Raw genomic sequence first — 22455 nt, 5'->3', positions numbered from 1 at the left:
GAAGGATCTGCATTCAATATAAGCCAGAATTTTTGGCAGTGTAGAACCTACCGCTGAAGTTGTCTTGAAAAACATAGCACACAGGTTTACAGCTAGACCTTAGCCACTACCAGATTGAATTGTTGGCAAACTTAAAGATAAAATGCCCCTGTGAAAAGTGACATTCATAATGCAAAGTACAACCCCCTCTGCTTCCTATAGAAATGTATAACCTGTTAAACTGGAGGGTTTTGGGGTGCTCCCACACAAAAGGCAAGAGTATTTTCACCAAACATATGAGCCAAAACCATTTTAAGTTGGAGATGAATTTAAAACAAAGGTGGAGATTATTTCCTTGGAGAGCCTGTTTTAGGTCCATAAAGCACCTATTATGTGGAATCAAGAAGTGGTAGCATGTATCAGTATAGTAGCAAGCACTATTGGCTACCTAACTTGTTTCTAAGAGGATGCAGTATATGCTATGCCCTACTACACACGAGTCTTCAAGGAGAAGTTCTGCTTAACCTTGTCTACATGGATCTATGTGATTTAATATAACAGCTGGATCAAATCTCTTACCTCCATGGTTTAGTGGGATTATTTCTTGTGTATGATATTGATGGAATTGTTGAGAGCGAGATGAAATGCCTGCTGGCCTCCTGTCAGGAAATCTGACAACTCCTGTAAGAGGAACCTAGAAAAAAAGAGTAAAAGAGCTTGAGAAACAAAGTGTGAAAGCTGATGCATGTAATGAGCAAATTCAAATTAATCTCTGAAATACCCATTTACTCTGGGATTTAAACTTAAAGTTTATGGTAACCTTCCACCTCCAAAGGCTGGTTTGTTTTAAACAAAATGTCAGACTTGTGGAAAAATGCTTACATGTAAGAGTCCCATACATACAAATAGGTTTCCTATAGCAGAATTTAGCATGAAGGTTATAAATACATAAGTTTAAGCTGCCATCCTCCTCATAATAGCACACCGATTTAGTCAGTGGTCAGAAAATAGATCCACATCTCTTGACAGGCAAATTCTTTCCCACAGACTATTCACCTCATGCTGTTCTCAACGGTCAGTTTAGAGGGCCATCTGTGCATTAAGGCGAAGAACCAGGAAGTGTGTATATAAAAGGTAGGTAGCCCCTATTTACAGAAGAAACAGATGTAACTTCCCTGGTGGGGCACTCTGATGTAGTAGATTTAGGTACAAGAGAGAAATAGCAGAGATGTAGTTTTTACTTCTGATTCAGACATGACTTAATTTGACCTTGAGTAGATAATGTAAACTGTATCTTTGCTTCCTCATCTGTAAAATGGAAGACTGCCTATTTCACGGGGGTACAGTTGGTTATGTCATTGTTTGCCATGTAGCTTTAGAATCTTGTATTGCAATGGTACAAACTTCCTAAACTCTGTAAAACTTGCATGCAGAGTTTAAGCTAACTGTGTCCCTTTATCTAGTGACCTTTTAAAAAGAAGTTAAAGCTGTTTCAGTTCCTATTGCTAATTTTTGTGGATTTGGAGTCACATTCCTGTCTTCTTCTATACAGGGAAAAGGGAAAAACTGATAATGCACAAAGTGCACAAATTGAAAAAAACAGACTCCTTCCCCTCCAGTGTTTTGGCTACAATTATCTTAAGAGTTTACTTGTAACCAACATAGGAAATGTTCAGGCAGAAACTTTTAAGTTGGTATTCCTTTAAGAGCTCCCCAGTTCCTGTTATACACAAATTGCTTTTAATATTGCTTTTAATATTAAGTCCAAGAAACAGTAAAGTGATTTAAAACAAATTCCGTTTCAGGCCCAGCCATTTCAGAGTTAGGACAAATCAAGAGGAGTTAAGGAAGAGAATATGGAGTGACTATCATTTTTGTATGCATGTGTTTCAAAATACTTTGTCATATTTGTATTAAACTTTCCAGGACAATTCTGCAGCAGCATAAGACTATGGTTGTGAAAACACTAAGTGCATTAGTGTCTCTTTGGCTATGGCAGGGTGGCCATCAGAGTTGATAGAGCACAATGATTTGAAAATGTGGTACTGCAAAACGCTCTCAAGTCTTACCTGGTTCTGTGTAACATTAAGATCATCATGAAGGGAGGACGTTAGCCCTGATGAGCTTTGGGACAGAAAGAGTGACTCTGTCGCAGTGCTGCTAACTAGTTCATCTAGTGCATCGACTTGTCTCTTTAAGCTGTGCAAGGTGCCCTCCGTTTGTCGTTTTCCTTTAATTAATACTTCCACTTGCTTGGACATGCATTGTCGAAGTTGAGCCTTAATAAAACAGAATAACTAAATTATTTCCTTATATCCAATTTCTGCTTCATTTCTAGGGTTTTTTAATTGATAGGGGAGGTCAGACTATTAACTTTTTTTTTTTTTAGGCAAAACCACTTCCATCATAATATGTTTATCTGTTCTAATAATCTTCTATCTGTCCTGACCATTCAGAAAAGCAATATTTGTATGGTATCTTCTAACATCATAAAACATTACGTAAAGAACAGCAGCAGATGTGCGCTAACCAAATTCTTGTTCCATTTGTGATTGTGGCTAGACTTGTATTACAGGCTATCACATTGGTAATGCATTGCATTGTGTAAGTTAACAAAGAATTATTATGACAACATTCACATACAAAAGCCTTTCTGGAAAAGGAAGTATGTTTAAACAACATGAATTTTGAGCAATAAATTATTAATTTACATTGAAAATATACAGTGCCTTCTCCTTCCTTTTCATCCCAATGGAAAGAGCTATGATGTTGCAAAAAGTATTGTATGGTTATTTAAAATGTATAAAATTATGGTTCAAGAACCACAGGAAAAAAAACAATTCATACAACGGAGCCCTGCAAGACTTATAAATAAATAAATCCATTATATAGTGTGTGATACAACCTTGAGCCGATCTTCATGGTGACGCAGCTTTTCTCTGAGTGCTTCTCCACGCCACTGTTCATCCTTTAGGAAAAAGAGAATCATATTCAACAGCCAAAACACAGTTTTAAATCTGTTTAAAAAAAAAAAATCTATACCCTGCCATATAGACCACAAATTTAAATATGTAGTGGGACCAATCTTCCATTCCTTTCATATGCAAGTCTTCCATTGAAATCAGTGGAGTTTGGTGTGTGTAAGGAATGCAAGATTGAGTTGATTATTAGTAACCAAAAAGATGTACCAGAAAAATTTAGTTTAGCTCAACTAAGCAATCCAGTTTTAAATCAGAGAGATAGGTTACTCTCCAGTTATGCATGTGAGATTGAGAATAGTGAAAGGAAGTATACAAAATATACTATCAAGTGGTCAATCTAAACAAATAGGGCCAAATTTAACCCTGGTGTAGACAGATGCAGTGTTTTGACTGTATTTATAAAGTAATTTTACCATTAAGTGGACTTTGGACAAATCCCTCTTCTCTTCAAATGACAGCTGTCTTTTCTCACTAGCTGCAAACGGAAAGTTCTCTTTTAAGTTTTCTAATTCACACTCCAGACATTCTTTTGCTTCAAAAACAGCTTCCAGATCGTCCAACAGCTCTGGAGGAGATTGGCTTACATCTTTAAGGCCAATTCTAATTTCATCTTTCACCTCCAATTTTAGCATCTTCACTGCATCTTTTATCTCCTTTTGTCTCTTTTCCAAATCTTCCTGAGTTTTAATCTAAATAGCAGTACAAAGACAGATTTATGCTGTAAAGAGGGATGAAATCTCAAAATGTTGCCATCAAATTTTTGTTAAAAGTTAAAGCACCAGCCTACAGTCTTTTTGCATTAACAACCCACGCCTACTTCTAAAACAAACATTTTCAGTGAACAGTTATGCATGGTTGTAGATTGCTCTCATTACTGCTTGTTAAAAAGGAACAGGAGTAGCTTTCTAAACAATTCAGATTTGGGCCGTAAGACCAAGCTAAGAAGTTTTATCCTGATGTGTGTATGAGGCATCTGTAATTCAAACAGAAGGGAACTTCTGTCATAGCTGTAAACTACTTCCGAAGTTCCCTTGAGGGGCAGACTGGCAATATTAAAACAAGAACATTCCATTTCCTATCTTCCGTCGGTGGTCCTGAATTGCTGTATAGGTACTGATAGCATTCCTCTCGGAAGCACTCAAGTCAAAATTAGTGGACTAGGATAGTTCAACCAATACAGCAATTTTATTGGCTGAACATTACAGCTTAATCTAAACTAAGTAGTAAAATAAGAGGGAGACTGCATTTTTGTGGGATTACTGCACATTTTTCGAATCTGTGAAGTACAAAAAAAGACAGTGTATCTATGACCTGAAAACTGCAATCATTATTTAGAAACTGACAAAAAGTTCTACAGAGATTGTGAAAATTACATCTAAAAATAAAAAGTCTCATGCATGTATTTAATGGGAATTATTAAAATATGTGACATGACTGACAGTTAATGAGTCTTCAGTTTTTTCCAGAGTTGTAAAGTAATTTCATGGTTTATACTCTACTCTAAAACCTAGCCATGCATCAGTAATTGCCGCTGGGCATCAAGAGCACACTCCATTCAAATAAAAGCGGGTTCACAAATCACATCAATTTAATTTCCAAAAACACGGATTATTCTTGAGACAGTTAGTGCCTAATCCTGTAGTCCATGATTTCAATACAAGTTTTGCATAAGTAAGGACTGCAGTATTAGGTCCTCAATAGATTGAGCTGTTTGGACATTTTAAATGCATTTATTCATGCTAATAATAACAGAAGTGAACACAGGCACATTAAAAATGAAAATGAACTTGTTTATAAAATACATAATTTCCATGCAAAAACTTCCCATTGAAAAAAATGGAATTAGGGTTAGGTACTAGACTATACCTGTGACTTGAGATCCAAATAATCCTGTTGGATCTCGCCCAGCTCCTTAATCAGGCGTTTTGCTCGTTCATGATTATCATGTGCCACTCGTTCTACTGATGCCATTTCATTCTGCAAAAAACTGTTTTCATGCTCTTTTTCCTAAGATATAAATGTGAAAATTGCTGAAACTTTATTTTGTTCCCCTATGGACAAACTCATTTCAGAAAAAAACAAACATACATGTACATATAAAACCATTTATCTGACTTAAAATAGCCTTGTTGTGAACAGTTAGTACACTCTGAATGGGATCAACTAAGAGAGTGTTTGCATGGCATCGTAGGAACAGCAGAGTGTGGGTGGGTGACTGACTTCCGAGCTGATTGCCTGAATTGTATCCTGTAGGCTCAAAAAGACATACAGGATTTTTCTCTCTAAAGAAAAATACAAAGTAATTAAAATTGTTCTTTTTATAGAAACACAATGAAAACATACATTAAGTGCTCTCTCAAGCTGGGTCCTTTGGGTTCTGATTGCTTCCTTCAGACCTGTGATTTGCTTTTCTGCTTTCTTCCTCTCCGACAGGATCTGATCTTGGAGGTGGTTTAACTCAGCCTTTGAGAGTTCCAGTTCTTTCTGGAGGGATAAAAACTCTTGGTTTTTTTCTTGTAACTGTGTTTCTTTTTCTGAGAGTTGATGTCCTGGAATTAAATTAAAAAAAACACTTGAATCAGCAGAAAGTCAATGTATCCACTCACATTGGGTGTATTGCAGAATCATCGGGGGAAAAGGGGTAACATGCAACAAAAGCTCTAGAAGCCCTTAATTTAAAGGTTTCCGAGTCATTACACATATTGAATCTATTTCCCCATATTAAGTATCCTCACACCTTCTTGTCAATATACTTGTCAACTGTCTAAAATGGACCATCTTGATTATCACTACAAAAGTTTTTTTTCTCCTGCTGATAATAGCTCATCTTAATTAATTAGCTTCTTACAGTTGGTATGGCAACTTCCACCTTTTCATGTTCTCTGTATGTATATATATCTTCTTACTATATGTTCCATTCTATGCATCTGATGAAGTGGGCTGTAGCCCACGAAAGCTTATGCTCGAATAAATTTGTTAGTCTCTAAGGTGCCATAAGTACTCCTGTTCCTTAATTTAAAGTTTCTATACACAAAACCCATAGTTTCTTCAGTTTTCAGGGACCCGCAACTTCTCCATACTGCTGTGGTTCTTTTATGGTAGAGAAACTGAGCAAGACTGAAAATGATGATACTAACTTCTGTTTTATCTTAAAAAAAAAACCTCATATTAAACTCTTGCCACTAAAAAACTGCAAGAGGGCACTGAAATGAAATTTCATTGGTCTTTAGTGGTTGAAATTGTATTCAGATAGATTATTCTCCAATTATCACCAAGTCCCTTTATGAGATCATGAAGTTTCTTTTTCAATCCTATTTCATTTTACAGTTCTTCACACTCGTCTTGCTGGTTAACAGAGGACAGCAGGAATCACTTCTGTTATATTCATGCCATCAAGCTCAAATCCTATGAAAATTACTACCATGCAATTTTTCTCATTTTCATGAACACTGGTCTAAACAAACAGTAAAACAACTGGGTCTAGCGAAATCAATCTGGGAACTCTCCATCCCCCAGTAGGGAAGCTCAATCAATATTTATTAAGAATCTGCTTCAGTGGCCTGATCCAAAGCCCAGCAAAGTCAGTAGAAAGACTCCCACTGACTTCCATGGGGTTTGGGTCAGCCCTCATATGCTATCATAGTTATACGCACATAAGAAGTATCTTACTGGTTTTTCTCACTGTTTCTTCCAGTGCTGTATACCAGGTCTCCTCCTTTTCCAGTTTCTCAACCCTTTCTTCTGCCAATCTTACTTTAGCTATTGCCTGCTCAAATTTACTTTGTTGGTCTGTCAGCTCCTGTTCCAAGAGTTGTTTCTGATCTTTCAATTTAGCTGTATACTCTTCTAATTTTTTTTCTTCACACACAATGTCTGCCTTGAGGTGCTGAAGAATCTACAAAGACAGGATGTCAAGTATTAACTTTTGTTGAGACAGTTGGGTAGTATCAGCTCGATAATAGCAAATACCATCACCATAGATTCTATTAGAAAAAGAAGACGGGGGGGAAGTCAGAACTGATGTCAATTCAACACCATTATCTTCACACTAGCAATCAATTTGAGAGAGACAAAAAATGATTTTCTTTACGAATCTGAGCTAGTGTGAGCTTAGCTTTTCTTTTTCTTGTTCTTAACATTTAAAGGATACCTAGACAAACACATTTCTCCATCATTTAATCCTTCTTTTAATTATGGTACAAAAGTAGCTTCTAATTACTAAGAAAACAGGTAAACCCCATTTTTCTATTTTTTATTTCAAAATTTCCCATGAAATGGTATGTTTTTAGTTTTCTTTTTACATAAAAACTTCAACAAGAGTTCAGTTTCCCTCCAAACTGTACTGCTGCTCATTAGGCTAGATACTACAAAGCTGGATGCTGGTACATGACATTGGTGGTCAGAGTTCTCTTCTATAGATGTTGAGTCTCTCAGACGCATCCAGCCACTGCCAATATCAATGTGGGGCAGCACTGCAATAAGCTAACTGTTGACTCATCAGACCATAACTAATAGCATTCTCCCAGATGCAAAACTGCTGTCCATGAAACACAACTGTTATAAGTGTGATGGTTTATTTCAGTAAAATTGTGGCTTCTTCACATGGAAGAAAATAACTAATATGAGAAATTGGTTTTAGTTATCTACTATTATTGTAATACACACAGAGGCCCAGATCTTCATCTGCGGCTGATGAGCACACACAGCAATGTGGTGTGGGAGAGGGATGTAAAATACGGCATTCAATAGAACTGATGTCAAAAGAAAAAAAAAATTCACAATTAAAAAAATCGATTTTTCAAAATGTATCAAATTGCAAGTGGCTTTATAGCCGGTCAAAATGTGAAAGGGGAAATTTCATTAAAATTTTTCCTGGTTTATTTTTAAAATTTTTAAATTGATGTTGAAACTCAAAATTTTGATCGTGTCTCAGTTTATCCAACCTGTATGCTCCCACGATCCTAAATCAGCAATATGCTTGCTCAATTCCCTGGTGAAGGTCAGAACAGCTTAAGAGCCGCTTTAAGTTATGCTAGCTATCAACAGCTGAGGATAAAAGGGTGCAGAGAAACCTCAGCAATTATCCATTTTCCCTTAAGATACCATCTATACCTGCAGCCAGAAGAGTAGGTGTGAGGTGGAATAGATACCATGCACCAACCTTCTTCTGCAAAAAGATCCCCTTACAGTGGGATGATCTTCCCATTGCTTTACGAAAACGTTGTTCTGCATTTCAGCACAAAGTGGTCATACCACAGGGAATCTGGCTCTTTGGTATTAATAATGGATTGCCATTTGTTTTGTAGTATAAAAGTTTCTGTTCCAGAATGTCAAATCTCATGCTTTATTGCTATTTCTCTCCAAATGAAATTTAAAAAAAATTTAGATAGAAGTATTATATTAAATTGCAAACTCACATCTATACCCTTTTTGCCAAAATAATTTTAGAAGCATAGAAGCTGTGTCTCCACCAGTCATGCAAAGACAAGAGAGAGAGAATCTGAGTCTCATACCATTTCTTGTTTGGCTAGTTCTAGTTCCCTCTCTTCTATTTCTCTCTGAAGCTGCTGCAGTTGGTTCTCCTTCCTTTTCTGTCTCTCTTGGCAATCCTTATACTTTTTTAAACATTCACTGATGTCTTCTTTTAGGGTTCCCTGCTCTCTAAGCAACTCATCCTGATGGCTTGTGGTATTTTTCAGATCCTGCATTATAGGTCAAATATAAAATCACGTGAATAGTGGCTCAAAATACATTCTCTAAGCATCTTACACAAAACAATCCTCTCACTGGGCCATATTCTGCCAACCTTATGTTACCTTATTGCCGATGTCCAAAATTAGCTGTTGAGGATTGCAGGATTGGGAAAATTTCTACAGAGTTGGAAGAGGACATGTCTTAAACTGTGAAATGTATACTTTGGACATGAACATTGTCACAGGTCACCCTTCCTTCCATGTTTTAACAACAACAACAAAAAATCTTGGAACCTAGTTAAAAGGGTATTGTGCTCCAAGTGACTCAAGCTCATTTATGATTTTTTCCTCTTGATGAAAGTCTAAAATATCTAAACAATCTGTAAAGCCCACACTCTTGAGCTAATATGCACTAGGGCGACCAGACAGCAAGTGTGAAAAATCAAAGACGGGGGTGGGGGGGTAATAGGAGCCTATAAAAGAAAAAGACTCAAAAATCGGGACTGTCCCTATAAAATCGGAACATCTGGTCACCCTAATATGCACAAATCTAGAAAATGGCTGTATTACAATACATACATGAAAAAAATATGAAACTGAGGGATAATGAAAAATCATCCCTTGGTTTATGCTTCAGTGTTTGCATTGTTGTAATGTAGTTTTTAGTTTTTGATTAAATATATATTTAATCTTTAAGCAAAGCTAACCTGTTCTACCAGCTGAAGTTGTTGCCTGGAGTCACTCAGTTCACCCGTCAGTGTATCCAGCTCTTCCCTTTTTTCTACAGAAAACAAAACATGTTTGGTAAAAGAAAAGAAAATAATCTGAATTGACAATCCATGAATTAACCCCACACACTTTGTGTGTGTGTGTGTGTGTGTGTGTGTGTGTGTGTGTGTGTGTGTTATGCACACAGAAAGAGCTTTCTATAATAGTTAAAGAATGAGTCTAATAGAAAACTAATTTAAACCATGATAAAGCACTTAGCATGCTACTTTATATAACTGATTGACATACACTGTGGCTTTAAGTAAAAATATGAAGCTATAAATTGTCACAAACAAAATTCACAACTTTTTTTACCTTGAAGATGCTGTTCTATTACTGCAATGTCTTCATTTAGCGATTTTTTGTGTCTGTTTAGTTGATCAATTTCCTGTTGCAGTTTTCTGACATTTAAGTCCATTTTCTCTACATTAGCCAGTGCAGCTTTGCTCCTATCTTCAATAGCAGTTAAATTTCTGTAAAATGTGAAAAAAACAACAACACATTTCTTGGTCTGTTTTAAATATTTGGCAAGGATTTTTTTTTTAAATAGCTATACTACTGCAGGCAGTTTTATGGAAAGTAATATCTCCTGTCCTATTTCAAGACTGAACATGTTGCTTTCAAATTGTCTCTTTCTACACTGCCATAGTATTGCAGATGTAGCAAGTATTCAATTGAAGTTTTATACATAGCCACAAACCACAGTAGGAATGATTAAAAGAAGACACCTCCACAGTAATGGATAGAATAGTCATTTATCCTTTTTAAAAAAGGAACAGGTTGTTCATGACAATAAATGTAAACAATAATTTGTGAGAACAAAGGCTCTCCAATCACTGATCTTTGAAAAAGTTTATTTCACCCACTTTTTAGTTTGTGACACTTTTCTCTCCAAACTCTGACAGTTTTCTTCAAGTTGTTGCTTTTCTTTTCTCAAAGATTCAGTACTGTTTTGCAGAGTGCGCATTTGAGAAGCCAGCACCTCCTTTTCTTGCTGGTCTTTCTCAAGGAGCTGTCTCTGCCACTCCACTTCCCCTCTCTGATGCTGGGACAGTTGCTGGAGATTCTCTAACTCTAGTTTCTCCTATGAAATAAGACACAAATATAGTATGTGTGTAACAGATGCAGATATTAAAAAAAAATAAAGCCAAGCTAACATCATCTTTCTGTACATCTAAATAGGACCTTTTAGCCACAAAGTTCCCAGAGTTCATTGCAGCCTGCATATACAGCATTCACTACTCCTGTCACTAAACTATACACAAAGGCAAACAGCCTGTGATTTTACAAGTTATCATGAAATATAAACTGCACACTGACACTTTCTACTGCATTGTGTCAGATTTAACTGAGGTTCTTTGAGAGGAAGGATAGTGCAGTGGTTAGGGCAGGAACCTAGGACTTGGGAGACCAGAGTTAAGTTACCTATTCCACCACACACCTACCTTTAGTACTGCAACTTGAGTCTTTTCTAATTCATTCACTTTTTGACTATGTTGTAGTTTTAGACCTTGCAGTTCATTATTTTCAAGCTGTAACATTTCCAGAATGTGCTTCAATTCTAATTGAAATAAATAAAATCAAGTCAGTTATAGGAAAACCAAAACACTATGGTTGCAAAGATGCATTAAAAACAGGATTCACCTAAATGAACTTTGTTGCCAAGAGGGTCCCATTCACTAAAGGATCCACTTTAGAATTTTTAAGAATTCACAGAGTGTGAATGACTTCTAAAAACATCAGTGGGCACACTTCCTCTGCACTGAGTGAAGTAGACAAAATACAATATTTGACAATGTAATGAAAGACTGTCTCACAATGATGCACAAGAGTTTTCTAATGTTTGAGTGCTTAATTTTGCAATTAGTGTTCTTTAAATAGAGATTTTTATATGTAATTTTAAATATATTGTACCCATTGTCACAGAGTGGTTGGCCCTTTAAGGGGAGGCAGGGCCTAGTCTACCTATGATGGAATTCATTATGGAGAATGAGCCCATCTTGGTCCACCTGGCTGACTGCCAGCTAGCTGACTAATGAGCACCTGAGCCTGATAAAAGGCTAACAGAGTCAGTTGAATAAGGGTCTCCAAAGGAGGGAAGGTCTTAGAGATGCTTGTGGGATGATAATGACGACTGCCTGCTAATCTCTCCAAGCTGGTGGATGAAAGGAGTGAGTAAAAAGAGAATACCTGCAGAAAAGCTGACTGAGGGCTACAACTGGTCTGAAGTATAACCCAGCTTCAGGAGAGCTGAGGACTCCTGATTTAAGGAGAGAAGCCCCAATCTACAAAAGGTACTTAAACCCCTAAATACACTTTTAGGCTCTGCTGTGAACCAAAAAACTCCTGCAAACTCTGTAGGTGCCTAAACTGATTTGGCAGGTAAGTTTTTGGAGTAAAAGTGCCCTCAGAGCCTATGTTTCTGCCTCAGGCTGGTGTCTGGATGCCTGTCTCCCCACCTAGGCCACACAGTGGCTCAGAAACCGGAGACGATAGGTGGATGAGTCTTGTGTGCAGGGTCTGATACAGTAGGTGTGCTCATAGAATAGTCACTGGGCCAGACAGTGGGAGGGGGAGGGAATAAGTCTGTAGCTTGGTGGTTAGGAGGTGGGAGACCCAGGGTTCAAGTCTCCCTGCTCCACTCACTCTTTCATTATTTATCCACAGTGGAACAGCTTCAACAGGAGAGACTGAAGGAGCTGCACCTCAAAATATTTCATATTTGAGTGGTTAGAGCACACACCTGATTGGTGGGAGACTCCTGTTCAAATACTTTCTCCCCCTCTGATGGAGAAGGGGGAATTGAATATGGGTCTCCCACATCCCAATCAAGTTCTCTGACCACAGGGCTAATAGTTATAAACTAGACACCAGCACCACCACCACTTCACTTCACTGCCCCTCCTCCATTTTGTGTGGCATGAGGCAGGTACCTAACTCATTCCTGCAAGGAACTACTTAGGTGCCTAAGCTGCCTGACTCTAGGAGACAGGTTCCTGTTCAGGGATCACTAAGCAGAGATAGGCACCTCTCTGAAGCCCAGACTTAGGCCCCTCTGTGAGAAGGGTGAGGCTTATGATACATCCCTCTTGTTGTCATCTTCCACTGGCTAGCTTAGGCAGCTCCCCACCTAGCATGTTGGCTTTTGTGGATTGTGTTCTAAGGTGCCTATTTCTCCCCAATCACTGTACACTGAGCTTAAGTGCTTAACTCAGGCTTTGTGGATCAGTGTGGTTCCTGTGATTTGTTTTTTCTAGGTGCTGCGATGCTCAGTGCTTGAATGCCTAAGTCCCTTTGTGGATCTGGGCCAGTGAGACTCTGAGGCCTAGTCTTCACTTACCGGCTGGTCCGGCGGCACGCCATCGATGTTCTGGGATCGATTTATCGCGTCTGGTTAAGACGCGATAAATCGATCCCGGATCGATCCCGGAAGTGCTCACAGTCGGCGCCGGTACTCCAGCTCGCCGAGAGGAGTACGCGGCATCGACGGGGGGAGACTTCCTGCCGCGTCTGGACCGCGGTAAGTTCGGACTAAGGTACTTCGAATTCAGCTACGTTATTAACGTAGCTGAATTTGCGTACCTTAGTCCAATTTGGGGATTTAGTGGGGACCAGGCCTGAATGATAAGCCAACTCTGGGAGGAGAGCTGGGGACTCTTGAACTTGGGAGAGTATGCTTGTCATTATTAGCGCCAGGGTCAAAAGAAGTGCTGGACTTGAGGAGGGGATTTTGTGCACTATAAAAGGAGTTAATGAGATCCTGCACATGGTGAATCTTGGTTTTAGAACCCATGTCTGAGTAAAATGATTCCGACTGCCAAGAGGGTGCTGTGGGCTGTGTAAGTGTAGGGCCACAAGGGGAGGAGGTGTGCTTGAGGGCAGTGCCCCATCTCACACCTTCAGTGAAAACCCATTCTTAATTGAAGGGGGGAAAACAGGACTTTCACTTCTGAAACTTCTAAAGATATTTAACCCATGACAGGTTTTCAATAAAACTTTCATTCAAATTTTGACTTCATTCCAGAAAAGAAATGTAAAGCAGTATGTCAAAGAAGTTGCTTAAAACAAGTATCTGATAATAATGCTAATAACTCTAAACAGTTTAAAAATCAGTATGAGGTGGAAAAGAAAAAGCAGAACTTTAAGTGTTCTTAAAAAAAACCTATGTACATTCCAAGCCTGTACAAAATAACGTATCACGGCATCAGAGATATACCTGTCTTATGTTTAGTTATTTGTCCTAGTACTCCCTGCAGATTTTCTTCTTCTTTTCCAATGTCCTGCTTTATGAGGGAAAGGTGTGTTCTTTTTTCATTTATCTGGGCATTCAGCTCTCCTCTCTGAGCATTCAGCTGTTCCAGAAGTGACCTTACTTCCTATAACAATATACCAGGGTTAAAATCATGTTTAAAAAAATCCTTAGCTATATTACTAACAAGAGATTAATTCACTTTGAATTATTTTTTTAAAATTCTTGCTGTGTTTACTTTTTGAATTTAATTTAGTCTGGATAATAATCAACTAGTCAGTTTCACTTTAGCTCATGTTTTAGCACAATGCTGCAGTGTTTGGGCTGCAAACATGAAAGAATGTAACTGCAGATCTTTTTTGAAGAAATATTTTAACTGAAAACATTTCTATTGCTCTTGAAGTCTGTAAACTCTTGATTTTACAGCCCTACATGAATCTAACAATATCCCTTAAATAAACTTAAAAAGAAAAAGCTTTACAATATCAGTCTTGGTGCTGAATTTTAATTTCACAATACCAGGGCAGAACTGATAGCCTGGGCCACTAAGAAGACTGATTATTTTGTTGTTATGGGATATTTTACACAGACTGGCCAGATTAATTTTTCTTCACCAACTATTTGTCCCAACAACAGAAATTCTAGGTACATTTATCCAGACCAGGGATTCTCAACCTGTGGCCGTAGGCCACTTGAACCCATCAGCACACAGCTGTGGCCCCATGTGACATCCTCAGGGCCATAGAGTGAGAGAGAGTGTGTGTGTGTGTGTCCCACAATGGTAAATAGGTTGAGAACCACTGATCCAGACATTTCTGTTTAATAACAAACACACCCACTACTGAAAAGTAACCAAGGGACTGATTCTGTACTTTAACTGATCCGGATCAGGGGCTTTATGCATTAGTACTATCAAAACAGCAATTTTTTTTTAGGGGGTGGGGAAATTTTTTGAAAATAATATTTTAACTTTTTTCCTTTCACTTAACTAAACTTCACAAATAAACAGTTAAGAACTGTAAAAGACTTTTGAAAATTTACTTTTATTTGTCGTCGTTTATCAGTAACTTCAATCTCCCCTTCTTGAAGAGCTTCTTTGAGGTTTGCTTTCTTCTGAGCAATGCCATCTTGAAGGAGGTGCAGCTCTTCTTTTTTTTGACCCAATAGTCGGTCCAAGAGCAGCAGCTCTTGCTGGTTAGCTGCTATCTACAGTACAAAAATAAATTAACAAAATCTTCTGCCTGAACTACTTTCACATCTACATTAAAATATGCCAGGGTGTCAACTTATTGCTAAAGAAAGTGTCTTTCTTGGCAAGTTTTCAAAATATTATTTTTATTGTGACAGCATCTAGCAGAACCTGCTGGAGCCCTGATCCTCAGTGTGCTAGGCACAGTATAGAGATACAGTTTAAAAAAAAAAAGTCCCTGACCCAAGAAGTTTGCAATCTACAGCCCCAATCCAGCAAATGTTTATGCCCATGAGTAACTTTTATGCATATGAGTTGTCCCATGGAGCTCACCAAGATTACTTATGTGCACAAGTGTTTGTGGGACGGGCCTTAGTTATTACTAGAAGCAACAGGTGGAAGAGAAGGAAGAAGTAATATATTCAAACTGACACATTAAGCTTGTTGTCTTTACAGCATATTTTCTGCAAAAACAGCATACAGTAATATGGAAGGCCTACCTACTAATTATTACAGTAACACCATCTTTGTAGATTTTTTTTGGTACAAAAACAGAACATATCTTCAATTTTAATGTATTCAAATTTGAGATTAAAGGAAACTTAGACTATAACATTATTTCTACAGATAAGTTTTATATACTGTTCAGCTCTGATTTCTTGACAAGTATTTGATAACAAGTGATAACAAAGAGTGCAGAATGAATGGGGATGTCATGTACAGGTCAAGATTTTGGCTGGTGTGAAAATGCATTTATCAATGTGCTGGTGTATAGTGAACATTCTTAGGAGCATGTGCATATAGTATTTAATTTGTAATATGTATTGACTAGCCATTTAAAAATAGTATTAACTTCAGGTTGAGGAGATATTGATACTAAAATAAACCTACAAAATTAGGTGCTTCTGACAAAAAAAATGAAATAAAATAAAAATCAGAACATAATGGATTATACCTCCAGTGCATGGAGTGGGTAGGTCCCCCCCCCCTTTAAAAACTTACCTGATCTTTCAATCTTTCCAGCTCATTTTTTTTGCCTTGAAGAATATTTTCTGCTTCTTTAAGAATTTGGAGATGATGATCTTCATTACCTTCTGCAACCTGAATATCTTCCTGCAGCTTCTGAAGACTAATGATTAAATTTAGGGTTAAAATATGTTCAAGAAGAACACTTAGGTAGTCCCTTCACTTTGCCATTAGATGAACTAAATGTATGTTTAAAATAAATTAAATACTTACCTTTCCGTCAACATTTCTATCTTCTGGCTTAAGGACTGGAACTCAGAATCTCTTGCAGACACAACTTTATTAATTTCTTTCAAGATACCTTCTTGTTTAGTCTTGTGCTGTTCTAAATCCCTCGTATCTGCCTGAAGTAACCTGAAATACATTCATTTCTCAGAATAGGACAGCATTAGGGCTCTGAAAGCAACATCATATTTTTCAAACATGAAACACACCTTCTTTTGTTCCTTCCATTTCATGAATCTACATTACATAGCACCAGAAATATGAAATATAAACCAAATGTACCTTAACTGATGATCTGCTTTCACAAGCTTAACAGCCATCTCCTGAGCTCTTCGCTCTAGCTCCTCAGCATCAGTCTCAGTACGAGACAAGTGTTGCTTGGCATAATTGTACTTCTGAATAATTTCTTTGGTCTAGAAAAAGAAATAGATTTTTTTTTTAAAGTTACTGAAACGAGATTCACAGCAATTCCATTTGGTGGTGTCACTTAAATAAAAAGGCTTACTATCTAAATATGGCAAATTGGCACATTTGGTTTGAGGGAAGTTTATTAGTAACGAGGAGGGAGGGGTGATTGATTAATATGCAAAAACGAAGTCATAAAATGAAAATTTCCCCTGACTTTATAAAGTTCTTCACAGAAACCCAGATAGTTACCATTTATACTTAAAATAATGAATAAGAACTTGCCTTCACATCTCCCTCTCATCAAAGCAAATGAACAATTTTAGATTCAGATCTAATCATCCTTGGCTGCATCTGCCTTGCACCATGAAAATGAATATTCTACCCACTTAAACACAAATATCTTCCTTAAACCGAACAGATACAATACAGAACAATTTACTTTTCCCCGGGTACTTTCAAGTTCAGTTTCAGCTTCCGCAAGAAGTCGATCTGCTTCCCGGAGCTCTGCCCGTCGTTTTCGAAGAGTCTTTTCTATACATTCAATTTCATCTACAATGTCTTCGTGATGTTTGAGAGATTTTTCTAACTCTAGCTCTATAATAAGACTGTCAACATGTCCTTCAATGAAGTCCCTAAAAGAAAGGGAGGGGATTAATTAGTTAATTCAGAAGTCAAATGCAAAAGGTCTGACCAATCTTTCAAAAGGTGTACTCTCTTACACAGAGACTACAGAAACATAAGTTATGCATAGTAATACAGTGGAACCATCTTTAATAATAGATTTTGAAAAGTCTATTAATCTTTTAACGGGCATACTTTTAAATGCATATAATATCTACTCTTACTTGCGTTTACTGCGTTTCTGGGCTGTCTTACGTAGCTCTGCTACTTCACTCTCCAGCTCTTCCCTTTCATGCAAGAGATCTTCAATGTTTTGATGCAATTTTTCCATCTCTTTATTATGTTTATGCTCAGATACTCCTGTCCACTTATATTCACATCTCTGAGACCTTAAATGATACACAGTATCTTCTAGTCTTGAGATTTCCTTCTCCTGAATGCACGCAAATACAAAGTTAGAACAAGACTGACTCTCCACAAAATCCTCCATAACAAATATGTTCCAAGGCAAAGCTAATAATGTTGTTTGAAACTAGAGGAGCTGCTGTATTCCTGTGCTGTGGGACTATATAAAACTTTTAGTCTGTAGATCTCAGAACACTTCAGAAAAGCAAGGAAATATCAATATCCCTATTTTACACATGGAAAAATGGAGGCACTGAGGATCAAGAGATTTATCCAAGATATAACAGTGAACAAGCTGCAGGGTTATGACTAAAAGTCACATCTTATTACTTCCAGGCCTGTGCCTTTATCTGCTGGGCCGTATAACTCCAACTGTATATCTTCCGTTCAACAGGCACCACCCAACAAATTCCTGTGCAGTCTTTTGAAAAACATATCCTTAGGAACTGTCTCCCAGTAAACTTTTAAAGTGAAGAGGATACTCTGCAGGAGCATATGGATTTAAGTGAAACCTTTTTACGCTTTCAAATCTCTAATCCGTTAAATGATTAGATGGAATAATGAACACTGTTAGCTAGAGGAAAAAACGTTGAGAGGGAAAAAGTTAGAGATGTTTATAAGTAGAGTCAGTAATATTTGTGTAGTTTGTAGTTTTACAACTTTATTTTCAAAACCAAACACTACCACCTATTCGGAGTCAAGTGTATACAGCTGGGCCTGTGCCATACACGTACCAAGTCATGATGTTCAGGCACATTGCAGTGAAGCACTCCAATAGGAATGAGAGGGACAGAAAAGTTAGCAGGTACAGGGCCATAAACAAACTGAGCTCCAGCAGGAGGTGGTCCAAAGATAACTGTTCCAGGAGCAACTGGTCTACCATTGGTTGGTAGAGGAGGAGGTCCATAAACTACAGTCCCCTGAGGTACAGGGGCACCATCTGGAAGGACAGTATAAATAACTGAACCAGGAGGTGCTACAAAGGGAGAGTCACTGGGAGCTTTCATTTCACCATCTCCTCCATTATTTTCTCCTTGTTCACCATCTTTAGAGAAAAAAAATCAAAATTGTAATTTCTTTTTTAGTTAACATTATTAATTATGCATCTCCTAAAGAAAGGCCCTAATCAGCAGTTATGTTAAGTATTCAGACTGAATAAAAAGCTCAACACTAATAAAATATATTTTTTAAATCCAGTCACTAATGCTCAGAAAATTCACTCTGAACTTTAAATAAATAAGCAGTTTGTATTTCTCTAAACATCATAGTGTGATCATACTAACATACCTTTATTGGAATGTGATTTGGAGAACCCACTCCTGACTGGGGAATAAACCCAGCATCCTTTTGCAGTGGGTGAGACACAGTCTTCCTTCCTGATTTGCCTGCCCTGGCAATGCCAGGATGAGACAGGATACTGTAAGCCAACTCCAGAGTCTTTTGTGCTGTGAGAACCAGGAGTTGAGACCTAAAAACCCAAAGAGCAATGCAAGTTTAAATTCTAGAAGTAACAAATATTGAAAAATAAACATCTGATTGAAGACCAGTTTGCAAACTGGTCTTCAAAGAACTGGTTGATCACATGGTGCTTTTTACTGTTTCCAGCTGCTACACTGCATTAAAAGATAGGAAAGTATTTAAGGTATACTTAGTTGTTGTTATGTCCATGTAAGCAACATGTGTGGCTGCCATAGGGTTGTTATGAGAGCACAAGTTGGAAGGCAGATGACAGACAAGACAATTTCTGTACAAAAATTATCTGCACTATGAAAAAGTCTGAGAACTTGTCTTATTAGATATGGCTCCTTTTGGCCTATCATCAATAGTTAAAGCAGTAACAGTGATTAAAAACTAGATTTGGAGGTCTGCAGTATTTTTTTTAAATAAATCTCCACACAACTTATTTTTTGTTTGAGCTTTTGGTGATGTTTCTCCACTATTCCAGTTAGTGAAGTTGACATTGAGTTAGATGGGGATTTTAATGGGCTATTAGGTTAGCAATAAAGGGGGTGTGCTCTGCTTGGAATGTTCAGTAGCTTTCCAAACAGTTAATTAAAAAATTAAAATGAAATTTGAATACAAAATTGAGAAGGACGTAGTCAGTAGATAAGTTATTTTGAGAACTGTCCTAGCTTTAAATAAGTGTATAGTTTAGATTCTTTGCTAATCTGGGATTCTTCAACATTTTGTTTGTTTTAAATAAAATCTTGACAGTTGGCCTTTAAAATTACATGTTCCTTACTGTCTCAGGTGTGGCTTAAATTAAACCCTGAAACACTATAACATGCACTGGAATGCAGCTAATTTGTATGACTAACTGGGAAGCCCTTTGCAATGTACTGAATTTTGCAAAGAGATGACTTGTAAGAGACAAGACCGTGCATGACTGTACATACTTCAATGTAGTATAAGGATAGATCACATGTGTAGCATGGACAGAATATGCCAACATAAATATGCAAACATCAACTATCATGAAGATGACTAGATGTGGAAGCTGCGGTATGTTCATGATCCTGGAAGGGGTACCTGAAAAGAGTTTTGTCTGCATGAAGTGCCTCCTGATAGAGCTGATGGAAGAAAAGATCCGAAGATTGGAGATGCAGGTGGAAACTCTGGTTCAGTTTGGAAGGGGGTACGAGCAGATGATGGAGCAAAGACATGAGGAGGCTGAAGGGAAAAGCTCAGACTTGCAGATGGAAGCAGGACCAAAGAATTCTGAGGGGAGACTGTTGGGTGAGGAAATTGGACAGTGGAAGCATGTGACTAAGAGAACCAGGCAGAGGAAAAGACAGACTAGTGAAGGAGAAATAGAACTCAGGAACAGGTTTGTGGAGTTGGAAAATGAAGAAGGGGCACAGCAGGTGGTCACTGAAGGTGGGAGGGCAAGGAAGAAGAGAAGAGTAGCTAGTTCTATAGGAAGAGGGGAAGAGTCAATGGAGATAACACCACCAAATACAAGCCCCAGGAGGATACGGGATGGGTTGCAGAGGATTGCAAGGGAGAATAGGAATCGAGAGGACTTGCAGCCAGCGGGAACAGGGGATAGACCGGAGAATCGCACTATCACCAGGAAAAGACAGGTCTACATGATTGGGGACTCCTTACTGAGAAGAATAGACAGGCCTGTAACCAGAGCTGATCCAGAAAACAAAAGGGTGTGCTGTCTGCTGGGTGCTAAGATACGGGATGTGGACCTGAGTCTGAAGAGGATCCGACCGTGAAAGAATCCACTGATTTTCCTTCACGTGGGAACAAATGAAATGGCTAGATTCTTGCTGGAACATATCAAGGGAGACTATGCCAGGCTGGGGAAGACGCTTAAGGAAATTGAGGCGATCTTCAGTGGGATTCTGCCTGTTCCTAGAGAAGGGCAACAAAGGTGTGACAAGATTATGACGATCAACAGATGGCTCAGGAAGTGGTGCTATAAGGAGGGCTTTGGGATGTATGGCCACTGGGAGGCATTCATGGACAGAGGACTGTTCTCTCTGGATGGACTTCATCTGAGTAGGGAGGAAAATAGACTTCTAGGATGGAGGCTGGCACAACTGATTAAGAGAGCTTTAAACTAGGAATTTGGGGGAGATGGTTGGGAGATGTCCAGGTAATCTCCACGCTGGATTTTAACACTGAGAAGGAAGAAAATGAAGTAAGAAAGGATACAGTCGTGGGTAGGAGAATGGACATAAGGGGGAAGGGTAGTATAGATACCAGTCTAACAGGGGATACTGGCAGTAGAATGTCTGTACCTAATCAGGTAAAGAATGTGAGCGAAGCCAAATATTAAAAATTAAGATGTTTGTACACCAATGTGAGGAGCCTAGGTAACAAAATGGAGGAACTAGCGTTATTAGTGCAGGAAGTGAAACCAGATGTTATAGGGATAACAGAAACACGGTGGAATAGTAGTCATGATGGAGTACAAGTATTGAAGGGTATGTGCTGTTTCGGAAAGACAGAAATAAAGGCAAAGGTGGTGGAGTAGCATAGTATATCAATGATGAGGTAGACTGTAAAGAAATAAGAAGTGATGGAATGGATAAGACAGTCTGTCTTGGCAAAAATCACATTGGGGAAGAAAGTTACTAGAGCCTCTCCTGGGATAGTGCTTCAGGTGTGCTATAGACCACCGGGATCTGATTTGAATATGGATAGAGACCTCTTTAATGTTTTTAATGAAGTAAATACTAATTGGAATTGTGTGAGTGTGGGAGACTTTAACTTCCAAGATATAGACTGGAGGACAAGTGCTAGTAATAATAATAGCGCTCAGATTTTCCTGGATGCGATAACTGATGGATTCCTTTACCGAGTAGTTGCTGAACCAACAAGAAGAGATGCCATTTTAGATTTGGTTTTGGTGAGTTGTGAAGACCTCGTAGAAGAAATAGTTGTAGGGGACAAACTTGGTTACTACAGAGAATTCTTTCTTGGGTATCTGGCTGGTGAGTCTTGCCCACATGCTCAGGGTTTAGCAGATCGCCATATTTGGCGTCGGGAAGGAATTTTCCTCCAGGGCAGATTGGCACAGTCCCTGGGGGTTTTTCACCTTCCTCTGCAGCATGGGGCATGCATGACTTGCTGGAGGATTCTCTGCACCTTGAAGTCTTTAAACCATGATTTAAGGACTTCAATAACTCAGACATAGGTTAGGGGTTTATTACAGGAGCGGGTGGGTGAGATTCTGTGGCCTGCGTTGTGCAGGTGGTCAGACTAGACTATCATAATGGTCCCTTCTGACCTTAAAGTCTATGACTATGTGCTGAAAAGACAAAAACCCAAATTAACCAGGTTCTAAGCAGCTGTATTATGAAACATACTTTTTGTACAGAATATGAGGTATGAAAGGTTAAAGTTGGTATTCCAACATTTGTCTTTTTTACACCCATCAGCTTTCCCGCTAGTTCC

The 22455-nt window shown here is 38.3% G+C and overlaps 1 protein-coding gene across 13 annotated transcripts in view; it reads right to left on the bottom strand.

Moving 5' to 3' along the window:
* The window catches only part of CNTRL (centriolin), a 57015-nt gene that overhangs the window by 1405 nt on the left and 33155 nt on the right, over window positions 1-22455 (bottom strand). For 8 of the 13 annotated variants that reach the window (XM_065572076.1, XM_065572080.1, XM_065572079.1 and 5 more), the window contains 21 exons: window positions 18832-19012; window positions 18279-18589; window positions 17364-17572; window positions 16958-17150; window positions 16393-16523; window positions 16099-16239; window positions 15862-15988; window positions 14712-14876; window positions 13638-13797; window positions 10867-10982; window positions 10288-10505; window positions 9737-9894; window positions 9361-9434; window positions 8474-8662; window positions 6630-6855; window positions 5304-5509; window positions 4827-4967; window positions 3374-3649; window positions 2885-2947; window positions 2049-2258; window positions 354-673 (listed from right to left, as the gene is read on the bottom strand). In XM_065572076.1, coding sequence (XP_065428148.1) covers window positions 500-673; window positions 2049-2258; window positions 2885-2947; window positions 3374-3649; window positions 4827-4967; window positions 5304-5509; window positions 6630-6855; window positions 8474-8662; window positions 9361-9434; window positions 9737-9894; window positions 10288-10505; window positions 10867-10982; window positions 13638-13797; window positions 14712-14876; window positions 15862-15988; window positions 16099-16239; window positions 16393-16523; window positions 16958-17150; window positions 17364-17572; window positions 18279-18589; window positions 18832-19012 — 3669 coding nt within the window. In that variant the 3' untranslated portion in view covers window positions 354-499. Of the gene's footprint in view, window positions 1-353; window positions 674-2048; window positions 2259-2884; window positions 2948-3373; window positions 3650-4826; window positions 4968-5303; window positions 5510-6629; window positions 6856-8473; window positions 8663-9360; window positions 9435-9736; window positions 9895-10287; window positions 10506-10866; window positions 10983-13637; window positions 13798-14711; window positions 14877-15861; window positions 15989-16098; window positions 16240-16392; window positions 16524-16957; window positions 17151-17363; window positions 17573-18278; window positions 18590-18831; window positions 19013-22455 lie in introns of those variants that run through there. The other 5 variants (XM_024106274.3, XM_024106275.3, XM_065572086.1 and 2 more) reach the window with 4 other exon arrangements.

Source organism: Chrysemys picta, chromosome 18 (genome assembly GCF_011386835.1).
Source record: "Chrysemys picta bellii isolate R12L10 chromosome 18, ASM1138683v2, whole genome shotgun sequence".
In the NCBI taxonomy this organism is placed as follows: domain Eukaryota; kingdom Metazoa; phylum Chordata; order Testudines; family Emydidae; genus Chrysemys; species Chrysemys picta.
Note: the sequence above shows the minus strand (reverse complement) of the source record. Positions and strands in the feature narration are given on the sequence as shown.